Below are 27,452 nucleotides of genomic sequence, written 5' to 3' on the forward strand. Positions count from 1 at the left end.
ACTTGTTGCAAAGATCAACTATTTATTTCTGAATGATGAACAAATTTGCATGTAATTTTAGCAACAAACTGGTAAACAGAAAGATGCTTGAGTGATGGAAAACCTGGAGGGAGAAAGCATGGGATTATGCAGTACCACATAAATGACAGAAGCAAATGCAGCCCAGGTTCTGGTAATTTCATTAGTGTGTTTTTCAACACAGGCAGAATGGTCTCATTGTATGTCGGTCTTTCCAGGGTCCTAAAGCAGGGGATCTGCTCTGAAAAGTAAAGGAAAAAGTGGCAGTTATCTTTATATATTCACTTGTCTGGAATCCTTTATCTTCAACTTGGAATAACTTATTCATTACATATGTGATATAATACACTAGGAGATGCAGGTCTTCCCTCCATAAATAGTACATTACTAGAGTGTCACAGGAAATATGAGTGGCCTTTGATTTTTGCAATGTATACTTATTGGGTGGATCCTGGTCCCAGATGAGTGTAAATTGGGATCAACTTGGTTGAAAACAGTGGAGTTACTATGGTGTAAATGTGATCACAATCAGCCCTGTATTCTTTTTTCTCATCTGTATAAGGCTATTAACAGTTTTGAAAATGATATAATTTTGCTGCCTCTTCTTAACCATTTGTACACACAGTTTTTAAAGTGAGACCAAATGGTTTTGGTTTACCCTCCGGGAGTGCAATATATTGATATGAGTTCTGTCTTTATTTCCTCTCTGTCCACATAGCACACCAAGTCTCAGTTAAACTAATTTTTTTACTTATCCATATTTTATATGTGCCTATTAGCAATGGATGGGACATACCTTACAGGACCTGAAAGGGGCTGTCATGATTATGGTTCCCCTTCTCAGGTTCTCTAATAAAAGAAGGCTATGTCTGCTCTGAGGTGGGAACTTATGACCTAGAGGAGTTGCCTGAGAAGCTCAAAGGAAGGAGTCAGGAGATGCATCTAATTTCCAGAAATATATATGAATAAGCCAGTTTTTTTTTTCTGCTGTCGAGCGGAAACGCCTCACTCCTTGGAAGGGTTGTTAAAAGCGTGTACTTTTTGTTTTGTGAATCATTCTTAGAAATAACCAGCTCAAGATACTGAGGGCCTTTTGTACTGGCTCTTGAAAATAATCAGGCATATTTTCCAAAAGAGGCTTTTCCTTCTAAAGCATCTCCTATTGCTTGTAAGAATCACCTAACTGGTCTCTTCTACACTAAAATTCACATACAGCAACAACTTTGTTTCCTACTCGGTCACTGCAGATGTGCTTTATCCCTTTGTCTTGGTCTTTTTGGACAAACAGCTAACACATCCATAGTCGGGGACTAATCCCTGCATCTGCAGGATATTAGATTATTTGAGTTGTAGGTCATCTTCATCACTAACTTCTGTGATATTAAGCAATTTTTATTGTACTACTTTGAGGTGTCATTCAAACTTTGTACTTGATTCAAGGGTCCCTCCTAATTAATGCTTGCATAAAAATAAAAATATTTTTGGAAACTTTATTTTCCTGTACTGTAGAAATTGTTCAAGTTGACCCAGCAATAAAAATTGCAAATGACCAGCTTTGTTCTTAACCCCTACTTGCAGGGAGATACCACATTGGATATGGTACTTCTGCCTTGCTCACCTGGTCGAACTGATTCACTGATTGTATCCAAAGACTTTCATGAACATATTCATAGCTAGCTACATTTTAATTTTCCTTGAACTTGGCTCCATCGCTCATTCTGGCACCAGCCTTCTATTAATGCTGGTAAATAACTAGGCAAAGCTATGTATTTTATTGACTCCTCCAGACATCTGCAGACTAAACAATATAAATAAAATGTGTTTGTCATTGTTACACCCAGTTTGAATTTGGCCCAACATGCATTAGAAAATCTAGTCAAAATGGAGCAGAGCGTGGTGGCAGTGCCAAATTTTAGGCACTTTATTTTCTTCAGGATTCAGTTGCAATAGTTTTGTAGGAAACAAAACTTGGAAATTTCCAACCACTGGTTGTCATTTTGCTCTGTTTAGAAATTATGGCAAAACTGAGGTTTAAATGTTCATTTTAAAATGTCTGCTTTTACTTTTCCATTGAGTCCCATGCTTGTTTCTGTATTAGGAATAACATTGCTATGACTATATATTTTATCCACCACAGAAATCAGTAAAACTGCCCCCATCATTTTTTAAAGCTACAGTCTTTGGATTTAGGAGTTTCCTTCTCTATTCTACTTGCTCTGCTTTTAGCTATTGGGAGACTAAACGTGTATTGTTCATAAAGTTACTAGAAGGCAGAAACTTGAAATCATCTCTATTGAAATACAAGTCGATTTGTCTCTCCTGTTGGGAGCAACCCAGAGTGGATGAATTCTCCCTTTTTTTTATTTTGCCTTTTTAAAAGTATTTAAAAGATGTAACTTACTGTGGGCTGACTATTTTCCTTTCAGAATTTGCATCAGAATTAAGGCTACATTATGTTCAAGGTAGCCAGTTTCAAATTATGTCATTTTATTGTTTTTTCTGTAATAGTGTGATACAGATATAGACTGTGTGCCCATGTACATAGGTATTTGTATAATTTTGTAGTGACATATGATAAATTAAAGGGTATAGGGTTCTGTAACATATGTTAAACTTGGTTTCTGTTCTTTGAAGGCACAGGATTCTTTATTAGCTCAGAAAGCACAAATACCTATAACACAGAGCATAGAGAGACTTGTCTCTGTATGAACTCATACTAAAATGTCTCAGCCACAGTTTAACATTGCTGAACAACTTGATTCAATAACCTAATAACAGTAATCCATGTGGGTTCAGTTTTTCTGTTCCTTTACAGTACACACAGTTCTGTTGCTTTTCAGTAGACACAGTACACGGTGTCCAAACCGTGGCTTCTCTCTGTGTATATAATGAGATAGGACTGGGAGTCAGGAGGTTTGAGTTCTAGTCTGTGCTTTTATCACAAGACCACTGCCTAATCACTCAGAAAATGTGTTGTCCAAGATCTGTATTACAAGGATTTTATTTTCAAGGATAATTGAAAAAAGTCAGACTCGTAAGTTGTATGCAATGTTGTAGCTATGTTGGACCCAGGATATTAGAAAGACTAGATGGGTGAGATCTTTTATTGGATCCAATAAAAATATTTAGTTGATCCAATAAAAATATTCTCACCCACCTTGTCTCTAAGACTGTTATAAATTTCCATAATTGATAAGGTTAATGCATTATTGACAGCCAGTCAGAAAATAGCACTTGGCCTCAAAATTAACACAATTTCCTAAATCAAAATCACACACTATAAAGTTTCTTTGGTTCACATTGAAAAACATTATTGAACTACTTATGCACTGTCTACAATGAGAGGGAGGGTTATTTTTTTAAACTGCATTTATTCTGAAGTTATCTGACTTAACTTTTGGAGCTTATGAGTTTCAGCCTAGCTTGGCATTGCTTTTACACTGAATCTAGATGATGCTGGTAACTGAAAATGTGGCATAGACAGACAATCAGTTGCATATTTCATTTTGATAAAGTCTGTTTGATAGGGATTTGTATAACAGTTTATGTAACCTTAGTAGAGAATGGGAAGCATGACCTAGTGGTTAAAGCACAGGGCTGGGCATCAGGAGGCTGGCAGTTTGCCACTGCCATGGACTTGCTGTGTGATCTTAACCAAAATTACTCAGCTTCTCTGCCTCAGTTACCCTATGAGTAAAATAGGGAATCATGCTTGTTTACATCAGAAGGGTATTGTGAGCTTTGTTTCACTAATGTTTGTAAAACACCTGGAGTGGCTTTATACTAGGAAAGTAAAACAAAACCAAGTTGTCAGGGTTTATTTTTTTTACCATGGGGGAGGTGGGGGGAAGTAATTAATAAGAGACAATGATAGGGATTTGCTTCTCTGTGATGGTGGGAGTGCAGCAAAATAATAGTTATCAACTTTCATATACATTTGGCATATGGATAAATCTATGTGTGTGTATCATAATAACTAAAATCTCACCATTTGCATGCACAATTTAGGAGATACCTTGAAGTCCGGAATTTTCTTTGATTCATAATTTAAAATACCCTTTAGCTGAAGTATAAAATATCCCTAGGAAAAAGCCTTTGCTTGTTTTGATGACTCAATATAGTTTTGAGACAAAGTTCTGTAAGTATATAATTTTGGGGGATTTACAACTTGATTGCATCCTCTCTCTTGCAAGATACCCGAAGGGAATTTTTATAGTTGCTAAGTTTCAGGCATCTTGGGGAGACTGTATTTGGTGAAGCTGAATTTCATTCTTTGGGCCAATCAGTGTAGATGTTTTTCCTGGAAGGTATGACATTTGTTCCTCTGTGTAATGTTCAGGACTCATTTCCTGGAAGTTAAGGGAAGCTGAGATGGTTGAGATAACTGAACAAGAGAATTTGTAAACTTCTATAATTGTATGTACTGAGCAGTCATAGCAGCTGCATAGCAATCACCATAGATTTTGTAACTGACCAAATTGGTTTAATTCACTGATGTGATATTTTTTAAAGCTAGGATTATATATTTTTCAGAACTATTGAATAACTGCCTGTTCAGTTCCTTATACAAGCAAACATCAGTAGACAGGTTTACAAGTGTCTTGCATATGCAGTTGGTTCAGTATTTAAAAACAATGTGTATATTACCTGAAATATTTATGAATGAACATTAGTTAAAAGTTAGCATTTTGTAGTGCTTAAATATGTAAACCCAAGTAGCTTTACAATAAGTTTTAAAGAGTAGTTACTGCTGCGTCTACTGCAAAAAGATAGGTAACCTATAAGACTGACCTAAAAGGTGAGAACTGAGTTAAGGTACAGCTAGTTTGCTTGAACCTGTATTTATGGTTACAAAAGGTACTATGTAAAAATGGCATTTTCTTACCTGCTGGCAGCAGACATGTTGTGTATGCAATGACGATTGCATCCTGAGTACAGTAAGTTTTAGTCTCAGTCTTTCATGTTTGCCTATTGACTCTGCAGTGCTATAAGCGGGTGATCTGGATTCTTCTCTAGCTGATGCATGATAAAGGGAAAGCATTCCCATTACTTACCTAGGGTGCTCTAGAAGGACTTGGAAGGGGGCAGTGGCAGAAAAGGGGGGAAATTAAATCATTTCATGGTACTGATTGCTTGGTGGAGTAGTGATAGAGACCAGTGTCCTATTAGCCAGCAAATTGGCTTTTGCTTGTCCCTCTTTATAGGACGTATGTGAGGGCTGCCAGATGCAAGGTCAGGCATTGGCTTCCACCTACCCATCCTTGGGGTTGTGATTTTTGTTCTGGGTTATTGATGGCATCAGTGGGGGTTGTTTCTGGGATAGCAAATGTATCAAACAGAGGTGGTGTTTCCCAGTGTGGTCTGCACCAAGCTGATTGTCTGTCAGGGTCAGGTAGGAATTTTTCTCTGGATCGCCTTTCTTCCATGTTGTTGGGGCCTCTCATGGCCACTGAGTTTTGAAATAACCAATTTGGACTATTGGGTATAACTATCTGGATAACAGCTGGAAATCACCTGTGTTCTATTCCCAAATAAACTTGCAACTAGTTCATTGAAGGTGAAATTCGCATCGTTTTTGCAGAGGGCCAGCACAAGTGCTGTTAACTATCAAAGGGTTGAGCAATTAATGGTCAGTGCTTTGCATTCATACATATTGATTTTCCCCACATACACTGGGTCTCGGAAAGCTAGGAAAAAGCAAAACTTACCTACAAGTATACCATACAGATATTGTTGTGAAGTGGTCGAGAATTCAAACTACATAATGCTGGATGAAGAGGGCAGTTTTTTGAGAAACCCGGCCCAGAAGTTCTGTATTTTGGAGGTCCCTCTGCAAACATGTTTTGAAAAGGAAACTATTTCCCAGCAATTTTAAAAGGGAGACAAATATCTTGGTTTCTATTTAAGTAGCTGTACAGTATTCTTAATCACAATTTAGATTTGTCATTTGATTGAACTTGTCTTTAATCTTTTGTCTGCAACCAAGTGCATCAGTCAAAGGATTGCAACTGGGTTTTAAGACGCTTCTGGCTGTTGTTTCCCTTGCCACAGATGTTACCCTGCTTAGTTTTATGGTAAAAAAAACAAGCTAAAAGATCACTCCCTGAATCAATATTAATATATTACTGGGACTTTGCTATCTTGTTGAATTTAACATCTGTTGATCTCAAGGCACTTTACAAAGGGGCATGTGAGTGGTAAGAATCAGTATCATCAGTTTACAGATGGGAGAATGGAGGCACAGGTGGTTAAGTGATTTACATAAGGTCCCATGGTGAGTTGGTGGCAGAGCCAGGAATAGAAGCTAGATCTTCTGGCTCCCAGTCCCATGACCTGTCCAAAGGACCGTGCTGTCCCTTCTGTCAGGAGTTGAAAGTTAAATTATTTGTCAGGAATTTCCCATATTAGGCAGACAATCTGTACATTTTCTTAGACTTATGAAATATTGAGGCTTCCTGGGGGGTACCTATGGTTATGAGGCACCTTCCTATCACCTGCCCATAGCATGAGGAGGTCTTGTCTGTGCCTGCCTGGGGGTCAGCTCCCCAACCCCACATGCCATGAGCAACACAAGCACTCCCCTCTGGGCCTCGTTGGCCCCACAGTCACTCTACAGGTTAGCAATAGGTACAGTCCAACCCCTGAGCCCTCCAAGCGTTCTGGAGTGTCCTGCCCCTGTTCCACTGGACACACTCAGATTTACAGACTCACTGCTCCCAAAGGAACACTACACCCTAGCTTACTAGATTGCCACAGCACTTAAATAAGTTTATAATGAAAACAAGTAAAAGCTTATTTAACACAGTGATACCAAGTAGAGCCTAGACTTATTTAACTACATATGTTCATATCTTACAGAGAAAAGCTCACCCAAAGTTCTGCCAGCATTTTACAGCCTGGCTTGGCTGTGATCTTCTGTTTGTGAGACAAGTCACTCTGTCAGCTTGCCTGCTAGGTGAAAGATGCTGAGCGTCTCTTGGTACCCTTAGAGGTAACAGGACAGTTCTTTGTTCTTTTTCAAGAACAGGATAACCCCTATTCTTTTACTTGTCACCAAAGTCCCCTGCCTTAACTCCAAGACTTTGAGAAGATAATTTCCAGTATAGATACATAACTTGCTAAATATTATCCATACATTTTGCATGTTTATGATGACCAGTGGGTTACTGGCTCATAATAGAGACTTTATATGCCGCCTTTTGGTGAAGTTAGTATGTTTTTATCTGACCAAGGGGATCTCTGTAAAATCCTATGCTTCCTCTGGGCCCTCTGCCAGTTGGCACCAAGAGGATTTTGCGTCACAAACACATTTTTCAGTTTAATATAAAAAGTTATGTATGTTAATGGCACACTCAGCTGAGTAGATGATGACTAAACTGTGTAAAACTGCTGTATTCAACTTGGATAGTAACATCCACATGGCAGGGTTCTGTCTTTTTTATTTGTTGGAGTACCATGTACTCTAGCTGCACTATGATGCTGATCCAGCAAAACACTTAAGTATGTGTGCTTAATTTTAAGCACATGACCAATCCCATTGACATCAGTGAGACTACTCATGTTTAATTGTCTTGCTGGATCAAGGTGCATACTAAGAGTAATAAACCATGATGAAAATGTCAGCTGATTTGATGTATGCAGTGTAGTTGTAGCCATGTTGATCCCCGGGCATTAGAGAGACCAGGTGGGTGAGGTAATATCTTTTAATGGACCGACTTCTGTTAGTGAGAGAGACAGGCTTGCAGGCGATACAGAGCTTGTCTCTCACCAACAGAAGTTAGTCCAATAAAAGATATTACCTTACTCACCTGGTCTCACTGCTTTGATGGTCTACTATCTTTACTGAATATTAATTTTCAGCAATTAGAAGTTTACGGGGGGTCATGAATATAATGAAGTTATATTGTTACATTGAAGTTACAAGGTATTGAGTTAAAAAATCCCAACGAAAAGCAAAGCTTTTAAAAATGTGAGTTTTTAATGCACATTTGTTTGAATAAAAAAAAGGCTTCATGGTTTGGTTTGTTTTGTTCATTCAAACGTTTTCCCTTTCTGGAGAAAATAAACTCATCTGCAAGTAGAAATTAGGCATATTCTGAGTGAAAAGGGAAAGCGTGATGAAGAGTTTTTGTTTTTGTTCACAAAAACAATTTTAAGGTATGAGGTGTCACCTGAAACAAATTGGTCAAAATTTCAGCTCAGTGTTTCACTGAAAAGTTTTCAACAGGTCTGCACATTTCTTGTAATTCTTTTGTTCTAAACTGAAACCTCTAAAGCTACATTCAGCTTTAATCTCTTGCTGGATGGTTTTTATAGACGTGAGAGGAAAGTGCAGTTAAAGTGACCTCTCCTCTGCCTCATTCACTGGTTCACTACATCCTGTTTGCTCACTTTAGACTCAGCTTTATAATGAAAATAATACTCAACATTATTGATTAATAATTATTTGGTAGTCTGTAACATCCAGTCTTTTGGAAATATCCCTATTCTTTATCTGTAGCCACTCAGCTTTTCTTACAGTTGTTTATTTCTAGTTAATGTAGTGCTTTCTCCAAAACTTTCCCAGAAACAGTTCTCCTAGATAAAATATCAATTAGTTGGAGCTGGAGATACATCAGACTTTTCATTTCAGTGGGGTTGTTCAGTTGAAAATGAGGACAGAAATTGGCTGAGCTCTTAATATCTGGAATTTCTGCTGCAGATAGGAGTCTCAAAATTTTCCATGTCTGTTGAGTGGGTCTCTCTGCAGGGTTCAAATTTAATTAACTTTTGCTATCAAATGTAGATCTCTATTGTTTTTTAGCCATATTTTACTTTCTGGACATGTGTGAATCCTTTCATGTCTCAAACATTCCCCTTAGAACAATCATGCTAGAAAAGCAATCTTACTCCTGTCAAACAAACAAATGAAACACACCACAAAAACAAAAGCAACCCAACATCTCAACAGAGAATAAACCTAGATTGATTTAAATACAGCATTTCACTTTGTAAAGAAATATAGGCATTCTTTGCAATCTTTCATACATGGAGTCAACAAATATTCACAGACAAGTGTCCATGGCATTAAACAACACCCCAAACTTGGCTGGAGGCAGGTTAGCATTTTATCTCAACTGGTTTGTCATTTATGTGTGAAGTATATTGGTAAGCAGCGAAGGCATCAAAGATGTTGAAGAGTCCTTGGGGCATGAGAGAGAAATCAAGAAAATCAAGGTGATGGAGACTTCTGCTATTAAAGCTGAGAAAGGAAGAGCTTATTGTGCTTCACTGTTTCAAGGAGGATTTATTTCAAAATAGCATTGACATATTTTTTCCTTTTCATAAGAGAATATTTTACTTTCCAGAATGCAGGGACATTCTGCTTCCAGTGATTACAAAAGAACTGAAAGAATTACTAGAACAAAGGGAAGAGCAACAACTTCAGCTTCAAGACAAGAAGTACTGTGTAGAATTACTCAATAGCATCCTGGAGGTCCTCAGCTATCAAGACGCAGTAAGTATTGGTGAAAATGTAGATGGCTTAAGCCTACCGAGGCTGAGAGGATTAAGTTGTAAAATATTGATGCTGATGAATCTTGTTTAAATGCTAAATATAAGTTGATGACAAGTTCAACTCATCTATTTTTCAGCAGTAAAATTCTATAGCAGTGAGGGTATGAAAGGTGAAATACTAAAATCTAGGGCTTTTTTTCTTTTCAACTTCTGTTTAATATTCCTTGAATAGTCAGACATTGTAAATCAGTCTCCATTCATACCAACTGAGGCTTGGGCCTGTCTAAATTAATTTGTTGAAGTTCATCTTAGACTAAGGTGGTGAAGTATACTAGAATGTTACCTAATATTTATTCTAAAGTTCATATTTTTACCTATTTATAAGACATCTTCCTCTCTTCTAAAATTATTTTTTTAAAATATTTACTAAATATAGAAAAAGTGGTACTTACATTACATATATTGAACAAAGCTTTCAAAGAAAGATTCAGCTTCATTTACTGTCAATCAGCTTCCTCCTATACTTGGGTGTCACTGGAGTTTATGGTTCTGCTTGTAATATAATGGGACGTTGCTTTGGCATAGGATCTATTTTTCGAAGTTGCTGCTTTTCTGTAATCATTGAACGCTTGTTCTCTAGCTGATTATTAACTCTGCAAAATGTTGTTTTCTTATGCACTGTGTGAAGAATGTACAACAGCGAGTTCAGGTTAAAATGTAAGTGGAGGACTGTATCTTACTTTAGCTGTATGTGTACTCCTTAATTAAGAGCACACTTGGATGGGTTCCTTAATGTTCTGTGATGGCTGTCTGGATATACAGGGAGGATTTGCTGTTGCTTTGGAGGCTTCTTATGGAATGAGCACATAGGTACTTGAGTTAGGAGCACCGGAGCCTCTATCTTTATCTTGAAGAGTTGTGATGTTCTATTAGATTAATCTCTGTAAGGTTACATCTTACACTACATACCACTCGCAGCAATGTGTGGGATATGCATAGCTACATATCGCAGTAGAAAGCGGGCTGCATCCACACTGCGGTGGGTAACTACGTGTGTCTGTGAAAGGTTCTGGCAGAGGGGGATGCAGCAGGGAAAGGCTTCAGCCGCTCCCAGCTACCTACCCCCTGTCAGAGCCTTGCATAAAACTGCTGGAGTCTTTCCCTGTATCAGGGAAGGGTTCCAGCAGTGGGGAGGCAGCCAGATCCTGCTCTGCTAAAAATACCAATGTGGACGCTGTGGCTTGGGTGAGTAGAGAACTGTGTAGGATAGGTCTCAAGTACTTACCTACAGCTTTCAGGCATGTTTTAACTCTACTCACCTAAGCCGTGCCTTGCTCTCTACACTGCTATTTGTACCCATGCTAGGGGGCCTACATGAGTATGTACAGTACATGTCACTGAAAGAAGCGTGCAGTGTAGATGTACCCTCAATGATACAGTGATGCTTCCTGGGGGCATCCAGGGTCATTAGGTACCTCGCTACCACCTTCCCATAGTGTGAGGAAGCCTTGTCTGTGCCTACTGTGGGTCAGTTCACCAGCCTCTGGCAACACAAGCACTACCTTGTAGGCTTACACAGGTGCTGCACACTCCCCTTACAAGTTAACAATATATGCACATGCCAACTCGCAAGTCCTCCAAGAGTCCCCCTGGAGTGGCCAGCCCCCATCCATTGGACACTCCCAAAATTCCCAGATCCTCTGCTCCCACAGGAACCATACAGCCAGCTCACTAGTTACACCTTAGATCACAGCTCTGCTTAACACATAGCACTTTGATACGTTGACAGTAACAAGAAGAAGTTTATTTAACAAAGAACAGAGATTTGAGAAGAAGCAAGTAGAATGAATGGAATCAAAAGGTTACATATAAAATAAAATCATAAAACACTTTCTAGAGTGTGAGCGTCACTAACATGATATTCCCCGTCTCGTAAAGCTCTCCCAAAGTTTCTCTCCCAGTGTTTAAGAGCCAGACTGAGGATGATGATCTGTTCATAAGACAAGACAGCTGGCAGCTCTTCCCCTTGGTGAAGGATAACTGGGTGTAAATCTGCACCACACATATAGTTCCAACGATTCATTGTCTTCAATTGTAAAATGGGTTAATCTGCTGCTCCCTTCTCTCTCCGCCCCCACCCGAGTCTCCCCTGGAGACTTTGCAATCACTTGATTAGCATTTTGCTTAGGCTGTAAATAGGTGTTCATTGTGAAGTATACACTACTTTATCAACCTGTCTGTGTACATTAGCATGTCTTGCCTGAAATAAACTTGTTCATCACCTTCTGATGACCAGCCCCAAGTCACAGATCTTGAGAAGATAATTGTCTGTATATATTGACAACTCCATACATGTTTTCTGTACAAACGTTTCATCATAATTATGAGGACCAGCATGACACATGCTTACAGAAGAGACCTAACATGACATTCTTTAGTGGACTTGTATTGTACATATCAAACCCAGGTCATCCCTGTAACCCTTATGAACTCCTGTACCCTCTGCCAGTTAGCACCAAGAGATCCCTGGGTCACAGATTCTGGGGATAAAGACAAATTTATTTTACTCTGATTTTACCTTCTCATATTTAAGTGGGGCCATATCCCAATGACACAATCACCACTGTACATTGGTTGTATAGTTCTGTAGTTCTCAAAGTGTGATAGACATTTTAGGCCTATTTGTAAAGGTGAAGCGTTTCCTATATTTTCAGGGGGTTCTTATTCTCTCATTCTCATTTACTTTATGGAGGAGCTAAATGATAGTTAATTGGGTTTGTGGGAAAACATGGAATGTAAAGAGGGAGTTATCAAAGGTGATGGGGAAACTTTGGTGGATTAAGTAAAGCAGGGGATTACAGGCTTGTGAAACTCTATGATGATTAGAACACAAGAATGAAAAGGGATAGGTAAATGTTTTGCACAAACTTATTACATCTCAAGTAATATATTTTAAATAGGTTCATTTTTTCAAATTAAATCACTCAGTTTCAGTTCTAGGATGCTGCCATGTTAAAGGTGAACAAATTATGAAAGTAATGCTTAACATTTACTAATATGCCCATTTTCAAAGAGTTTAGGAAATGAGAACTCTAGGGTCACTTGTAAATCCTTTTGAAGTATATGTAGTTAATGCAAAAGCTATTTTCCTCCCTAAGCCTTTTATTTCCTTTTGAAGTAGAGAAATGTTGAAGTATTAACAAAGAAAGGTGAAGCTATAGAACATCTGACTTGTTAACATTGCATTCTGATTTTGATAATAGAGCTAAAATTTCAAAATGGTTTTCAGATTCCTCACTTGAAATGGAGTTCATTCCAGTATACTTTGCCAGAAGCTGGGAATGGGCGACGGGATGGATCACTTGATGATTACCTGTTCTGTTCATTCCCTCTGGGGCATCTGGCATTGGCCACTGTCAGAAGACAAGATACTGCGTTAGATGGACCTTTGGTCTGACCCAGTATGGCCATTCTTATGTTCATGTGCTGAGTAAAAGGTGGCTTTGAAAATTTGCATCTTGAAAAGATCTTGTTTTTGATGTGAAATTAGTATTTTTAACTTCATGAAAATGCAAAATTTGAGGGGTTTGAAAACACTCAAATTTAAACTGATATTTCTGCAGCTGTTCCTAAAACTCAGCACATAAATAAACTGCAAAACTGATTAAACAAATATGTTCTTGTTTCAGTGGAATGCAATGTTTTATTCTCTTTGGTTTTCCATGTTTACTGAAACTCTGGCAACTGTGCGTGCTCTGCAATTCTGAAAACCCTTGAAAACTGCTTATTTTAAAGGGATTTTTAAATTAGAAAAATATTTTGGATTTTACTTCAGAATACTTCAGGTCTAAAACCATTTGAATACTAGTGTGCTGCTGAAAGTTTAAAGAGCTGCTAGATTTTTAAGTCTTGCCTTATAGAAAATTGATAATCATGGCAAATTGGTGGCTAATCTTGGCCAGTTTTAACAAGTAAAAATCTTAGGATTGATCACCTTGCATAAGAAGTACCTTGTACAATGTGCACAGTGTTCTGCTCCTTAGACAGTTGGATGTGACCTGTGCAGATCCTTGCCTTGTCTACACTGGCAATGGTGTGCAAGGGTATGTGTAGCTACAGTGAAATGCAGGCTGTGTCCACACTGAAATATGTAGCTACATATGATAATGAAAAGCTCCGGCAGGGGGAAGTAGTGAGGAAGTTTCCAGCAGAGATGCTGCCATAACCTTTTCCTGCTGTCTCCTCCCTGCCAGGGCCTTTTCCTGCTTCTGGGGCCTTTCCCTGTGGCAGGGAAAGACTGAGGCAGTGGGATGCTCCACTGCTAAAATTAGTGTAGACAGGGGAAGCATTGTTTGGGCGAGTATAGAGAGCCATATAGGGTATCAAGTATCAGAGGGGTAGCCATGTTAGTCTGAATCTGTAAAAAGTAACAGAGGGTCCTGTGGCACCTTTAAGACTAACAGAAGTATTGGGAGCACTGGCCATCACCTACAGTCCTCAGCTTAAACCTCTCCAACGCATCATCAGTGATCTACAACCCATCCTGGACAATGATCCCTCACTTTCACAGACCTTGGGAGGCAGGCCAGTCCTCGCCCACAGACAACCTGCCAACCTTAAGCATATTCTCACCAGCAACCACGCACCGCACCATAACAACTCTAACTCAGGAACCAACCCATGCAACAAACCTCGATGCGAACTCTGCCCACATATCTACACCAGCAACACCATCACAGGACCTAACCAGATCAGCTACAACATCACCGGTTCATTCACCTGCACGTCCACCAATGTTATATATGCCATCATATGCCAGCAATGCCCCTCTGCTATGTACATTGGCCAAACTGGACAGTCACTACGCAAGAAGATAAATGGACACAAGTCAGATATCAGGAATGGCAATATACAAAAACCTGTAGGAGAACACTTCAACCTCCCTGGCCACACAATAGCAGATGTAAAGGTTGCCATCTTACAGCAAAAAAACTTCAGGACCAGACTCCAAAGAGAAACTGCTGAGCTCCAGTTCATTTGCAAATTTGACACCATCAGATCAGGATTAAACAAAGACTGAATGGCTATCCAGCTACAGAAGCAGTTTCTCCTCCCTTGGTGTTCACACCTCAACTGCTAGCAGAGCACCTCACCCTCCCTGATTGAACTAACCTCGTTATCTCCATACCGATTTATACCTGCCTCTGGAGATTTCCATTACTTGCATCTGAAGAAGTGAGGTTCTTACCCACGAAAGCTTATGCTCCCAATACTTCTGTTAGTCTTAAAGGTGCCACAGGACCCTCTGTTACCATATAGGGTACATGATGCTTGGTTCTGGCATGTCTTTACTCACCTAAACTGTGCCTGACTGTCTGCACAGCTATTCACACCTGTGTATGTACTCTCCACACCACTGTAAGTGTGTTAGAAAGCCCCTGATACACAAGTGGGTGCTAAGGTTTTTGAAGGCTGGTCCTGTCCTGTTCATTGGCTCTTGACTTCTGTGGCTATTGAGAAGCCTTCCAGTTAGCTATTGCCATTTAATTCTTCTTGGGAGATAAGTGGGATACCTTTAGCAATAAAATTATGTTGATCCAGTTCTCGTTTTGATTCTGAATCCCTGCAGAGTTGAGGTTGGGACAATATAATTTGGAGCAGATATACCCCAAGCCCTATCTTCTGCAGACATGTGGAATGATGTTTCCCACCATAATGTCACTGAGCACCTTCTCCATGAATTATTCTGCAATGCTGAGAAGTGGGTGGGTTAAATACACTGTAATCCTGGTATAATTTTTAAAGAAAAATGAAGTGAATGCCTGTACTCAGCAAGAAAGTCTCTACTCACCCATTTTTTTAGTCATTTAAATATGACCTTGAAATAGAAACACCATCTTTATAAAGATCAACAATCGATATGTCCTGGAGGCAAACTTAGATACTTAGGAATTTTAGTAGCTACTCCATTTCAGACCTCTGATAGGAACAAAGATTAGATAACAGAGATGCTCTATTTCTCAAAATTGAAAAGTCAAAAATACAGAATCAATTTTTTAAAAATAACATTGATAGTTTTAGCAATGGGGTTTAAAACTGATTTTAATCTTTAGATACTATTCTAAGGGGTTTTTACTATTTAAGCACTGCCAGTGTTACAAATTAGAGGTCCAATGGTCCTATAACATAACTGTCCAGACAAAAGAGAAAATGTGTCTACACAGTGTATGAGATGCTCACAACAATACACTCAGAGTATATTTTTAAAATAGATTTGTGATAGCATTTTTGGAAATTTTTCTTTTCACACACAGTTAAAATAATGAAGTATGATTTTAATATTAATTAATTGTAATTTATCACTTCTAAGAACTGGCTCAGCCTTCAGATGAGATCATGCCAATTGGAGACATTTAATTATCTAAAAATGGAAACAAAAAAACACCCAAAGTGCCATTCTTTACATGAATGAGCAGGATCCATTAATAATTATCCAAAATAAAGTATTATTGAGGAAATACCTGAAATCGAGCAAAGGGAGGACAGCCTTTCCTTTAAACACTGTACACGAGGTTTGCAGAATTAGCAATATCTATTTTAAAAAAAATATGCTTGATATAAATAAAAAAAAACAAATTTGCCTTACGAAGGATCAGATCCTACAGCCATTGCTCCTTGCTCTCTTTACTCAAACAAGTAGTCCCATTGATTTAGATGGGACAGTGTCACATTCTGGGATTCAAACCAGACCAGTGAGGGGTTGTCACCACCTGCCCCGCAACCTTGGGTGCCTCACAATGCTTTGCTCTTGTGGTTCCAAAGCTGGGCTGTTCACAAACAGCTAAACAGCATGTAGATCACACCCTGAGTGTTTGTGTACAGCTACAGCCCTGGTCCAGCAACCCTGACCTTAGCAGCCTGTCAGCAATACAGGCTCCTTGACCAGTAATTGCCAGTCAACTTTGACACCTTGTGTCAAAGGCCAGCTTGTCCTTTGCCTTTGAGAAATGAGTTTACCTCTTTTGCTGTCCCAAGGACCCTGTTTACTACTTGAGATAAACACACATTTATTTGTTTAGACTGTTTAACAACATCTGCCTAGTCAGGGCTACATGGGTTTGAATGTATGCTAACCTCACGGTACGGGAAATTCATAACTTTACATATAATGTTGCTGCATACGTTTCACCATGATATTATGGACCAGTGAGTTATTAGTTTTCAAATGATTTCCCACAAGGCATATTGTGTTCAAAGAATATTACAATAGTGTGTGGTATTGGGGGTGGGGTGTGTATACATGGATGTATTCTGTAACAGACAGTTGACATGGGGAGGACCAATCAGATAAGTAAGGAAATTTTCATTTTAATCCAAAAGCCATTTTTATCAAAAGTTTAGATGGGAAAAAATTGACCAGGTCTAAAACTAGGCATGAATTTGGCTTGATCATTAAAGTGTGAGGTTCTACCAGAATCAAAACACTGCCACTGCTGTCCGTCTAAATTTTCACATAGTAAAAAGGTGAGGTATCCTATATTGTTTGTTTGGTGCTTTGATGTCTGGGGCCCAAGTTAAACATTGTTAGCTATGTTTTTCTTTACTTAGATGTTTGTTTTTACATAGCTACAGTGTTCTGTTGTACTTTAAAATTAATGTATGCTTATGTATGACCTTAGGTTTATCTTGATGATATTTTTATTTAAGAACACATGGTGGGATTTTTAGAAGTGCCTAAGGGTACGTCCACCCAACCAAAAAAACCCCAGCAGCAACAAGTCTCAGAGCCCAGGTCAACTGACTCAGGCGGGTGATGTGGGGCTCATGCTACAGGGCTAAAAATAGCAATGCAGTTGTTTGGGCTTGGGCTGGAGCTCAGGTTCTGAAACTCAGCAAGGTGGGGGTCGGTTTTGGAGCTTGGGCTCTAGCCTGAACCTGAATGTCTATACTCCTGTTTCTATACTCCCACAACATGAGCCCAAATCAGTTGATCCAGACTCTGAGACTTGATGCCATGGGTCTTTTTTTTTGTTGTATTAGATGGACCCAGAGTGACACAAGAGCCGCAGTTCCATTTACTTGGAAAATGGTTTTCAATTGAACTTGTGCTCTTAAGTCACTTAGGCATTGCTGAATCAGTGACACTGTCACTTAGGCACAGTGTTTTGGTTGTTGTAAATACATATCATACAGAGCCACATGGACTGGGACACAAGTGACCTGGTTCTGCTTCCATTTCTGCCACTGACTCACCAAGATCTTAAACAAGCAGCTTATACTGGGATTTTGTAAAACACCTACTGGAGTTGTTATCCAGGGTTTTCAGAACCCAGAGCAGGAGCAACTTACCTATTTCACTCCAGGTGGTGTCAGGAATAAATCAATGGGAACATAGCAATTCTTTCTGATAAGAGATTAAATGCAAGTAAGCGTTCTTTTGTCTAACATGGCAGTTTATTAGATTTAAGCAGACAGACCTAAGCAATAGGTTTAGAACATCCTAGATATTTACCTAAATTCTGGAATAGTACTGAGTAATTAACAGTGGGTTTGCAGTGGCCACTGCTTAGCCACCGGGGAGAAAAGGTGTCCAGAAAAACATCCATCAAGATGGTTTCAGAGAACTGCTTCAAAGTGTACTCTATTATTTAGACTTTTATAACTAACTTCTACAAAACACACAGGTCATAATGACCCCTACTAGATCATTACTTTTTCTAACTTTTAATAAACATCTAATATTAGAAGAGCCCAGACTCAAGGTCTTCCAACCAACAAGGTTTTCAGTCTTACTTGTTTACTTTTCCCCCCTCCTCTTATTCTGATTAGCAGAAACTGCCAACAAGTTTTTGACCTTGCATTTAAATGCCAGTCTTCAAATTAACCTTTAACTACGTGGTGTTATATTTTATTAATTCATGGTGGCTGAATGCACATAACCTGGTTGCAATTGGCTTGATGACATTTTGGGATACACCCCCCCTCAAATCCAGGGTAATAGTCAGGCACCCAACTATCACTGACTTTGGGGGTAAGGTACCTAACTCCCTTAGTCCCTTTTGAAAATCCCATCCATGGATTCTGTGCCTCAATTTCTCTGTCTTTAAAATGGGATATTGATCCTTGTTTTTTTCCTCATAAAGTTACATAGAGATTTGTGGATGAATAGTGCATTGTTAGTATTTTGTATGTTTCATTAATAAAAAGATTAATATTTTGCATGAAAAATAAACCTAATCATTACTGAGACAAAAATCCCTTCTACTTCTATCTCTTGGAGGACAAAAATACTAATGCTAACATCTAAAATTAAATTCATTATGTTCAAATATGTTTCCAGCATCTAAAAGGATCAGAAGTTCAAAATCCAGGATTAGGGATATGATGGATGAAGAGCTCCATTTTTGCCTGCTGCTTCTCCTGCTTTGGAATTAATTAATTAAATAAATAAATAAATAAATAAATAAATAAAGGGCAGTAAAAAATGTGACTTTAAATGTTCACTTATTTAACTGAGAACAGCACCACTCATTAAGAAAATTTCGCATCTGGCTTCAGTTTCTCTGGTTAAAAATTGATCCACTAAAATAGGATTATGCCTAAAAATCTAAACTTTATTTGAATTGCGTGGATGTTTAGAGAATGAAAAATAATGCCTTTCTTGACATCTAAAGTGAAGTTGTTTCAGATAATTAAAGAGTAAACAAGGTATTGATATTATAATACAGTTGCATGTTTCAGCTGCTGTTCTTATCTATTACAGCCTCTGCAGCATATGACTCATAGAGATGCTTTTCCTTACTCTGTTTGACATACTTTTCATATAATGCCAAATTCACAGTTACGTTTTGAGTATGAAAGATGCATTGAATCTGAAAGATTAAATAAATTGATTGTACTCCCTCACTGCCCTTTAAGGAGCAAGCTTTGTTGTTTTCCTCAGTTATCTTGAAAAGCTGTTGTCTTCTTCCTGCTCAACTGCTTGCAATTGTATATAATTTATAACATTTAATTTGTGCAGTCACTAGGGGTTTTTATAACTGGGATTCATTTTGTTTCATTTCTTTCTTTCATTTTTGTCCCTTTTAAAAGACATACTTTTATTCCATTTATCCCATTTTAACACACACACTCTCAAAACTGGACTTCACAGACTTTTTAAAAAAAGCCAATGTTGATTGTGCTAACAGAGTTATAAATCCCTCCCAGCCAGGGCCAGCACCAGGGTTTTTGCTGCCCCAAGCGGCAGGAAAAAAAAATCGCGATTGGCGGCACTTCAGCAGCAGTGGCAGTTCCACCACGCCGGCACTTCGGCGGCGGGTCCTTCCCTCCAAGAGGGACTGAGGGACCTGCTGCTGAAGAGCCAGACATGCCGCCCCTTCCCTTTGGCTGCCCCAAGCACCTGCTTGCTGTGCTGGTGCCTGCTCCCAGCTCGCAATCACAGATACATTTGCATAATCTCTTTCACATGCAGGTTATCACATGATCATTTCCCCCATTGTGCCATTTTAGCAAATCCATGCACACTCTTAGGTAAAGTGTGTGTGTGCGTGCATTCTCGGTATGGGGTGGGAAGGGTAAGTACCCTAGAAATATAGACTAGTCTTGAAAAATTCTAGGTACTCAGCCAGTTAGATGGAATATGATTTTCCCTACTACTTGGGTGTGTCAGGGGCACTAATATCTGTAGCATATCTGCAAATATCTGTTTTATATGCCAGCATCTCAGCGAAGCCATAGGAGGAAAAAAGCTATAGCAGAGAATGTAAATAGCAGAAGGAGTCACAGAAGAGGTTAATACCTTAAATGCTCCTCATCAGCCTATTGTGAAGTCTCTACTCTAAGAAAACTCTCAGTAGTTTTGATGGGGGCCTGAGTGTGTGGAAGCAGGCCCAAAATAAACGGAACTTAATAAAGTTAATAAATAAAGGACACTTTTCCTGTGTCATTTAACTGTGGGACGTTGAGTTGAAACACAGAATTCAGGAAGGCTAGTCTTCCTCTTAGGATCCAATGACTAAACAAGAAGTGGCAGATGAAGACATCCTGTTCTGGTGGTTGAACAATTTTTTTCAACGAAAAAATAAATAGAAAAATGAGATTTCCAAAACAATTTTTATGGACAAAAATCATTGTCAAATTAGTAATTTTTCAGAGAAATTTCAAATCAAATGTTCAGAGGAAAAACATGAAATAATTCAAAATTTTAGAAATTTTCTTTCCAAATAATGAGGATGACCCATTTTCTCTCACTTTAACTCTTTTTCACTGGGACAAGGTGTGGGGGGAAAGTGAGAAGAAAAACCAAAACATGAGAAACAAAATTTTCATTTAACAGTTGAAAAAAAATTTGTTAACAAAATGAAAACTGGTAATATTTTTTCTGACACTTGAAATGGAGAAGAAAAGATCCAGTCTAGTCCTTAACCTGGAAGCAATTTGAGGACACTTGAGATGAGTCACTTCATACTATAAATTGTATAGCTTGAAGGTAAAGGGTGTTGTGCACTTCCCTAAAATAACTAGCCATGAGTAATGCTGTCATGTTTTCCCATATTATTTCATTTTTAGAGATGTCCATGTGTATTCGGACTGTGGTGGACCAGGTGGGAGGGTAAATGTATTCCTTGGGAAAGACTGGATCAACGGCACATCTGCCTTGAGGGGGTCAGGAGGGACTTCAAAGATCACTTCAGGTTGACTTTTTTTTTTAATCTCTACTTTGGTTCAGTTTATCATGCATAAAACACATGTCTGGCATTGAGGTTACAAATCACCACCTCTCTCTAATTCCGTCTTCCCTGTTCAGCCGTGACAGATCTGCTTCCCCTAGGCCCCAGCGAGCAGTTGCTATACTCCAGCAGCAATTTCAAAGCTCCTATCCTGGGAGCAGTGTCCTCCTACCTTCATGATAGAGGTGGGCATATAATAAAATCAGGTGCACTATTATACAGCAGTAATTGTACATATCTGTACTGTATTGCATCTGGGAGCTGCATAACATATATTTACCTTTTTCCCCCAATTCAGGTGAACAGTGGCAGCTTACAGGGAGCTCAGCTTCCCCCTATACACAGATTACTAAAATAATTTAAATGATAAAATGTAGTTCTAGAAAAAGACTTAATAGATGAAATCCATCAACTTCCAGGTGCAGGGTTTAATCCGCAGAGAAAGGATGTCACATATAATATAAAATATTAATCTTCTACTACCCTAGAATTTAGATAAAGGGCAAATAAATTCAAATGTAAACCAGTAAGTCTAAATTTAAATAAAATATTGATTTTACATTAAATTAAAAGAATTTTAAAAAGCTGAAACTTGAAAAAAAATTCAATTCAACCCATCCAGTTTAGAAATTAAAAATAGTTGAGTGTTCTGTTCCATCCTTCTGCCAGTCAGGATTGTTGCCTTTTGCATGCTGTTCTCATGCTCTATTCAGCCTAGTTTTAAATGTCTCAAACAATGGCCCTTTCGACAACATGGAAACAACTATAACTTAATTAACATATAGATATATAGGTAGGTGTGTGTTCATGTTTTGTTAGGAGTAAAGTGTCTAATTAGAGATTTCCTATGAGGCATTTGGGAAGGACTTATCCAAAAATAGATCCAACTTTGCACACACTTATTCAGTGGCTAGGGAAAAAAGCTCATCAGAAGACTCTGAAGGAATTCAGTAGCAACATCAGCATGTGACATGCCCTCTGGAAACTTCAGATGTGCCAGCCTAACTGGGAAGTCTGCCAAACAACCAGATGCTAGTGTTGGAAAGATACCTACCCCAGCATGGCGTCTGGTATTGTAATTGCTAATCAAAGAGACAGGATGAGTGTTATAATGTGTTTAGGTAAGTGACATTAAGTACAAGGGTATTGTTTGTAATTTAATAAAATGTGAATATATTAAATAGTTTTAACTTCTTTAAGGCCTAAGTGGGTTATGATATTGTTTTAGTGCTGGTTCGTTGTTTTATTACTAAACATCAAATTTGAGATAAGTAATTTAAAGAAAAATAGCAAAGCGCAACAAAGGAAAAATGTAAGGATCAAAGGAAAGGAATGTGCATGAACATACGTCATCCTGGAGGCAGCAGATACAGAATGTTTTACCAAGTTGAGAAAGGGCTTGTTAGTGGAGAGGGCATGGCGCTTTGTTACATATATGAGGATTTGGCTCAGCCAGAGTCTTTCCAGACCTCTGGAAATGTCCAGTTCACACTGCTGTTACTCAGTAGACTAAGAACTGCATTAATATTGATTAGGATTGTATAATCTCAATAATATGGGTACTAATTTGGTAACAGCATGCGTTCCAGGAATGGGCTGGACTGTGCGACAGCCTTGTGTTTCTAATAATGAAAATAGGTTTAATAGGGGCCAACCAGCTTTTTCTACTAGGTTCTTTAGCCTGATGAGCAAGCAATCCTGGGAGTGCACTACTGTAGATCTCTATGGGACAGGCAGGGCGCAGTCACATAATTTAATTCATGCATATCCTCTCTGTCCATCTTAACGTTAAGTAGTCTGGATTATATTTAATAACAGCATGTCTGTCCCTGTACAGTGTCTCCATAACAAAGTATAAGTTTAGGCTGACGTGATTCTGGTATAAAGTTAAAACTTAGCATAGGTGATTTTAACATGTCCTATTTAATCTACTGGAAATCTGCTTATTATTGTAATAGCAATAGCTCCTCCTCATTATTTGCATTAGACTAGTGCTTAGAGACCCATCAGGATCAGGGCCCCATTGTTCTAGGCACTGCACAGATAGGAAGACTGTATCTGCTTAGAAAAATTTATAATATAATTAGACAAAAATGGTGAGAGGGGAAACTGATGCACTGAAGTGATTTGCTCAAGGCATGCAGCAGACTGATGGTAGAACACTCTTGGATATCCATAAAATAGGTAGCTTGCGTGCTTCCTTCTGAGAACCATTGGATCCCCTAGAGCAAAGAGCCTAGAATTCCAGAGTTAAGCGGTAAAATTAAACCTAGAAATAATTGCCGTATAGCAGCCATTCTGCAAGTGAAGTCAGACATCACTAATAATGCTCTTATAAAGGCTAGTGCCCCAAATTACCTTGAGAACCAAATTGAGTTCAGTCAGCAAAAACTTATTTCCTTGCACCTCCGTAACCTGGAAAAGTTTCAATATATTTTAAATTCTAAACAACTGGGCATTTTGCAGAAATGTGGGCCATGCTGAGGTTGCTCAATCAGCGCAAACCGCAAAGAATGGGGCAGACGATCCCCAAAACCGGTGGTTATTCTAATACTTAGATTCACCAAGGCAGCGACAAAACAGCTTCTACAATACCTTCCTGGTGACCCAGAAGCCAATACACAGTTCTCTTAAAGCAACCCAGCCTATGGACTCCCTCCCAGACAGCCAAGTCAAATATGATGATTATTGAAAATCTTGTTCATCATAAAAGAAGTTCTACCAATCCCAAAGGATCAGACACATTACCCACCAAGTTAATGAATACTTCAGATCTTACCCAAATACACACTTACAGCCAATTCTTAATAACTAAACTAAAGTTTATTTAAAAAGAAAAGATCATTATACATACAGATATGAGTTCAGTTCTGAGATCAGTTTCATAGAAGAGGTGGTGAACTTTGGAGTTGCAAAGAGTTCTTAGAATTAGTCCATAGGTTCAGTCCAATGTCCAATAGCAGGGTGATCCAAATGATTTTGGAGACCTCAGTCTTGCAGTTTAATGCTTTCCCTGAGAAAGCATAAGCAGATTTGAGATAAAAAGGAGCAGAACCCAAGGGTCCCCTTCATAGTTCTTTTGCACTGTGCAGTCCTTAGGTAAACAACAAATCATTGTGACTTTGAAGTAGACCTATTCCCAAAGCATCACTGGTAATTAGCTACATGGATTAACATAAGCAATTGCCTATCTTCCACCATTTCACAGGTGATTTACCACAAACTTCAAATAAAAATTGATAGCGATATCAGTACAGTTAAATGTTAAGATCATTTTTTGATCTCTGAATCAACAGAATACAGCATAGACAAGAACTTTTTGGTTACATTGTTAACCTCTAACAATATGTACATAAATACACAAAAACACAATCATTAACTACTACTATGTCTCTAAATTTTGAATGTGGGTCAATTAGCATGACAGTTGTTAAACCGTTTTTGGCCCCATATCATAGCTTGAAACCCTAGGGATAGGATATACAAATGTCCTTAGCATTGGCCTAACTCTGCTCTCATTGAGGTTGGTGATAAAAGTTCCATTGACTTAACTGGGAGCAGTTATGCCAAGGTGTCATGCTTTTGGAAATCCTACCCTGGACTCCTGATATGACAGAATCAGGATTGCGCAAATAGTTTTTAGATTCTTCTGTTTAATTTAAAAATTGTTCTCTGTGTGTATTATATGTGAAAATAGCAATAAGACAGGAATGGCACTATTTTAATTAAATCAGACATCAAATGAGTTTTGTAGAATTTGTAGTATGAGGCCTTTAATAATCTGTGAACTTCAGTTGTAGGACAAAGTCACATGTCATGTGTTCATGGCTATGATAAAGATTCACTGAAATGTTATGTAATTATTTTAAAATGACTAACATGTCGTTTGACACTCTTTCATAAGATGACTTGCTTCTACTGTAGTCTGTAGTATTCCATTATTCAATATCTATTAGAAGTATCTTTATATGTGCAGGGTTACATGATAAAGTGAATTTGTAAATAAATGTTTCACTCTGTAGATCTGAATTCAATCTCGGCCTAGGACAGAAGTGAATTGTGTCACAGATTGCATAACACTGATAGCTGGAAGTATCTGCTTGAGAAGCCATTGGTTGGCTTCCCCCAGCTTCCATTGGCTGGGAATCGTGAACTGCAGCCATTGGGAGCTGCAGGTGGCCGTGCCTGCGGACAGTCGATGTAAACAAATATCAGAGGGGTAGCCGTGTTAGTCTGAATCTGTAAAAAGCAACAGAGGGTCCTGTGGCACCTTTGAGACTAACAGAAGTACTAGGAGCATAAGCTTTCGTGGGTAAGAACCTCACTTCTTGCATCTGAAGAAGTGAGGTTCTTACCCACGAAAACTAATGCTCCCAGTACTTCTGTTAGTCTCAAAGATGTAAACAAACTGTCTCATGGTCCACCATCAGATTATACTGACGGGCCACATGCAGGCCGCATATTGCCCACCACTGCTCTAGAGAAAGGGTGATGATTGATTTACTACAATGACCTCATTTACCCAGGCTGTTGACCCAAGACTCTTTGAGGCCTATTTAAATAACAGGTAGATGTATCAATCATAACTTGATTATAAACTATCATCTTCAACTATAAACTATGCATAAGATTTCCGTGCATTTTACGGCATGTTAATTTTGAAGCATCTGCATTGTTCCTCTAAAATCATTAGAGATGAAAGAAATTGTCAAGGCTGATTCCCGACTCTGGCACTTTGAGTACAGAAGGTGGGGCCTGCAAGGATTCTAAAAATTAATACTGGCCACTCTAGGCTGGTATTAAACTCCCAAGGTTACAGCTTTTCTCTGCCATTGGATGGTAAATGCTGCCACCACCCAAGTGCAAAAACAAACAAACAAACAAAAAAAACCCTTTGAGAACCCAGAAAGGAGCACTTAGGAATTCCTTCCTTGGGGTAACCTCAAGCCGCTTCACAACACTGGTCCCCCCCGGGGGAAGAGCTGAGAAAGAAAACAATGGAAATCAGCTGCTGCCACCAGCTAATTAAACAACATGTGCACACAAAAAACCCCAATCCTGTTCTTAAAAAAGGTAAATTTTATTGAAACAAAAAGAAAGAAAATACATCTGGAACTTAGGCTATTGCTAGATTTAAAAAGAGCAAATATAATAATTAAGCATCAAGAATGGTTTTCTTGAGGTCCAGCTTAATGGTTACAAGCAAAACAAAAGCATTTGGGGGTTAGCACAGAGGAGTCCACAAACTTTACAGAAATAAAAGAGGTAAACCTAATCACATATTTCTAGACATTTTCTGATCTACTTACATATCTGGGGTTTCAAATTGAGTAGTTTTAGGTATGATCTGGTGATTTTCATACCTGGTTCACAGCTTTTTACAGCATAGCTTCAGCTCTGTTTTGCTCTGTCCCCTCTCTCTGGAGAACAACACAGACACAGGGAAAGATTTTTTCCCAATTTTGAAAAGTTCTAGCCCTCCCATTGGCTCTTTTGGTCAGGTGCCCACTCACTTCCCTTTACCTATGGATGCGGTCAGACTTTTTAACCCTCTACAGGTAAAGCAAGTAGAGAATAGCTACCAAGAGGGATTCTATAGCTAACTGGCTGACTGGGTGTCCACAAAAGGGAGCTACCCTCCCCACTCCCATTTATCACAGAAATAGTTGACTAATTCTACATTTTTTACAGAACCCAGTTGTTTAACTCAAACACTAATAAATTTGCTTGCAAACTCTCAAAAAAATCATTCTGTACTCAGAATAAGTATTGCAAATTCACAAGGGATAGACAACAAACTTGGTTTAAGTGCAAAATGGAACTAAGCCTTAACTATGGAGTCATAACCAGCCCCTCTCCTTAATAAGCAATCTTTTATTGTGCATTATTCTAGATAGCATCAATGATGCTGCAGACCATACTGAAATGTAATAATGGGAAGAGATTGGATTGTGAGGACATTTTGTTCAGCTCCCTTCTTTAGGAAAGGAAGCATGAGGGAGAAACAAGGAAAGCATTTATAGTGTCAATTAGTGGCTAACTCTTTTTGCCAGTGATTGATTTTTTTTTTTCAAGGAGTAGAATATACTCCAAGTCTTTTCCCTCATAGTTTTTATCAAATCATTAAGTGTCAGTTCGCTATTAGTATATCTACAATTATGATAAAATGTTTCACTATTTCTTCTTTCTGGGTCTCAGCTCTACTTA

General features: G+C 38.6%; 1 protein-coding gene across 2 annotated transcripts in view; it reads left to right on the plus strand.

Moving 5' to 3' along the window:
• The window catches only part of DOCK2 (dedicator of cytokinesis 2), a 494,284-nt gene that overhangs the window by 174,878 nt on the left and 291,954 nt on the right, over positions 1-27,452 (plus strand). For both annotated transcript variants that reach the window (XM_034779264.1, XM_034779265.1), the window contains exon 26: positions 9,366-9,514. In XM_034779264.1, the coding sequence (XP_034635155.1) occupies positions 9,366-9,514 (149 nt within the window). The remainder of the gene's footprint in view (positions 1-9,365; positions 9,515-27,452) is intronic.

The sequence above is a fragment of the Trachemys scripta genome, chromosome 8 (assembly GCF_013100865.1).
Source record: "Trachemys scripta elegans isolate TJP31775 chromosome 8, CAS_Tse_1.0, whole genome shotgun sequence".
Taxonomy (NCBI): Eukaryota; Metazoa; Chordata; order Testudines; family Emydidae; genus Trachemys; species Trachemys scripta.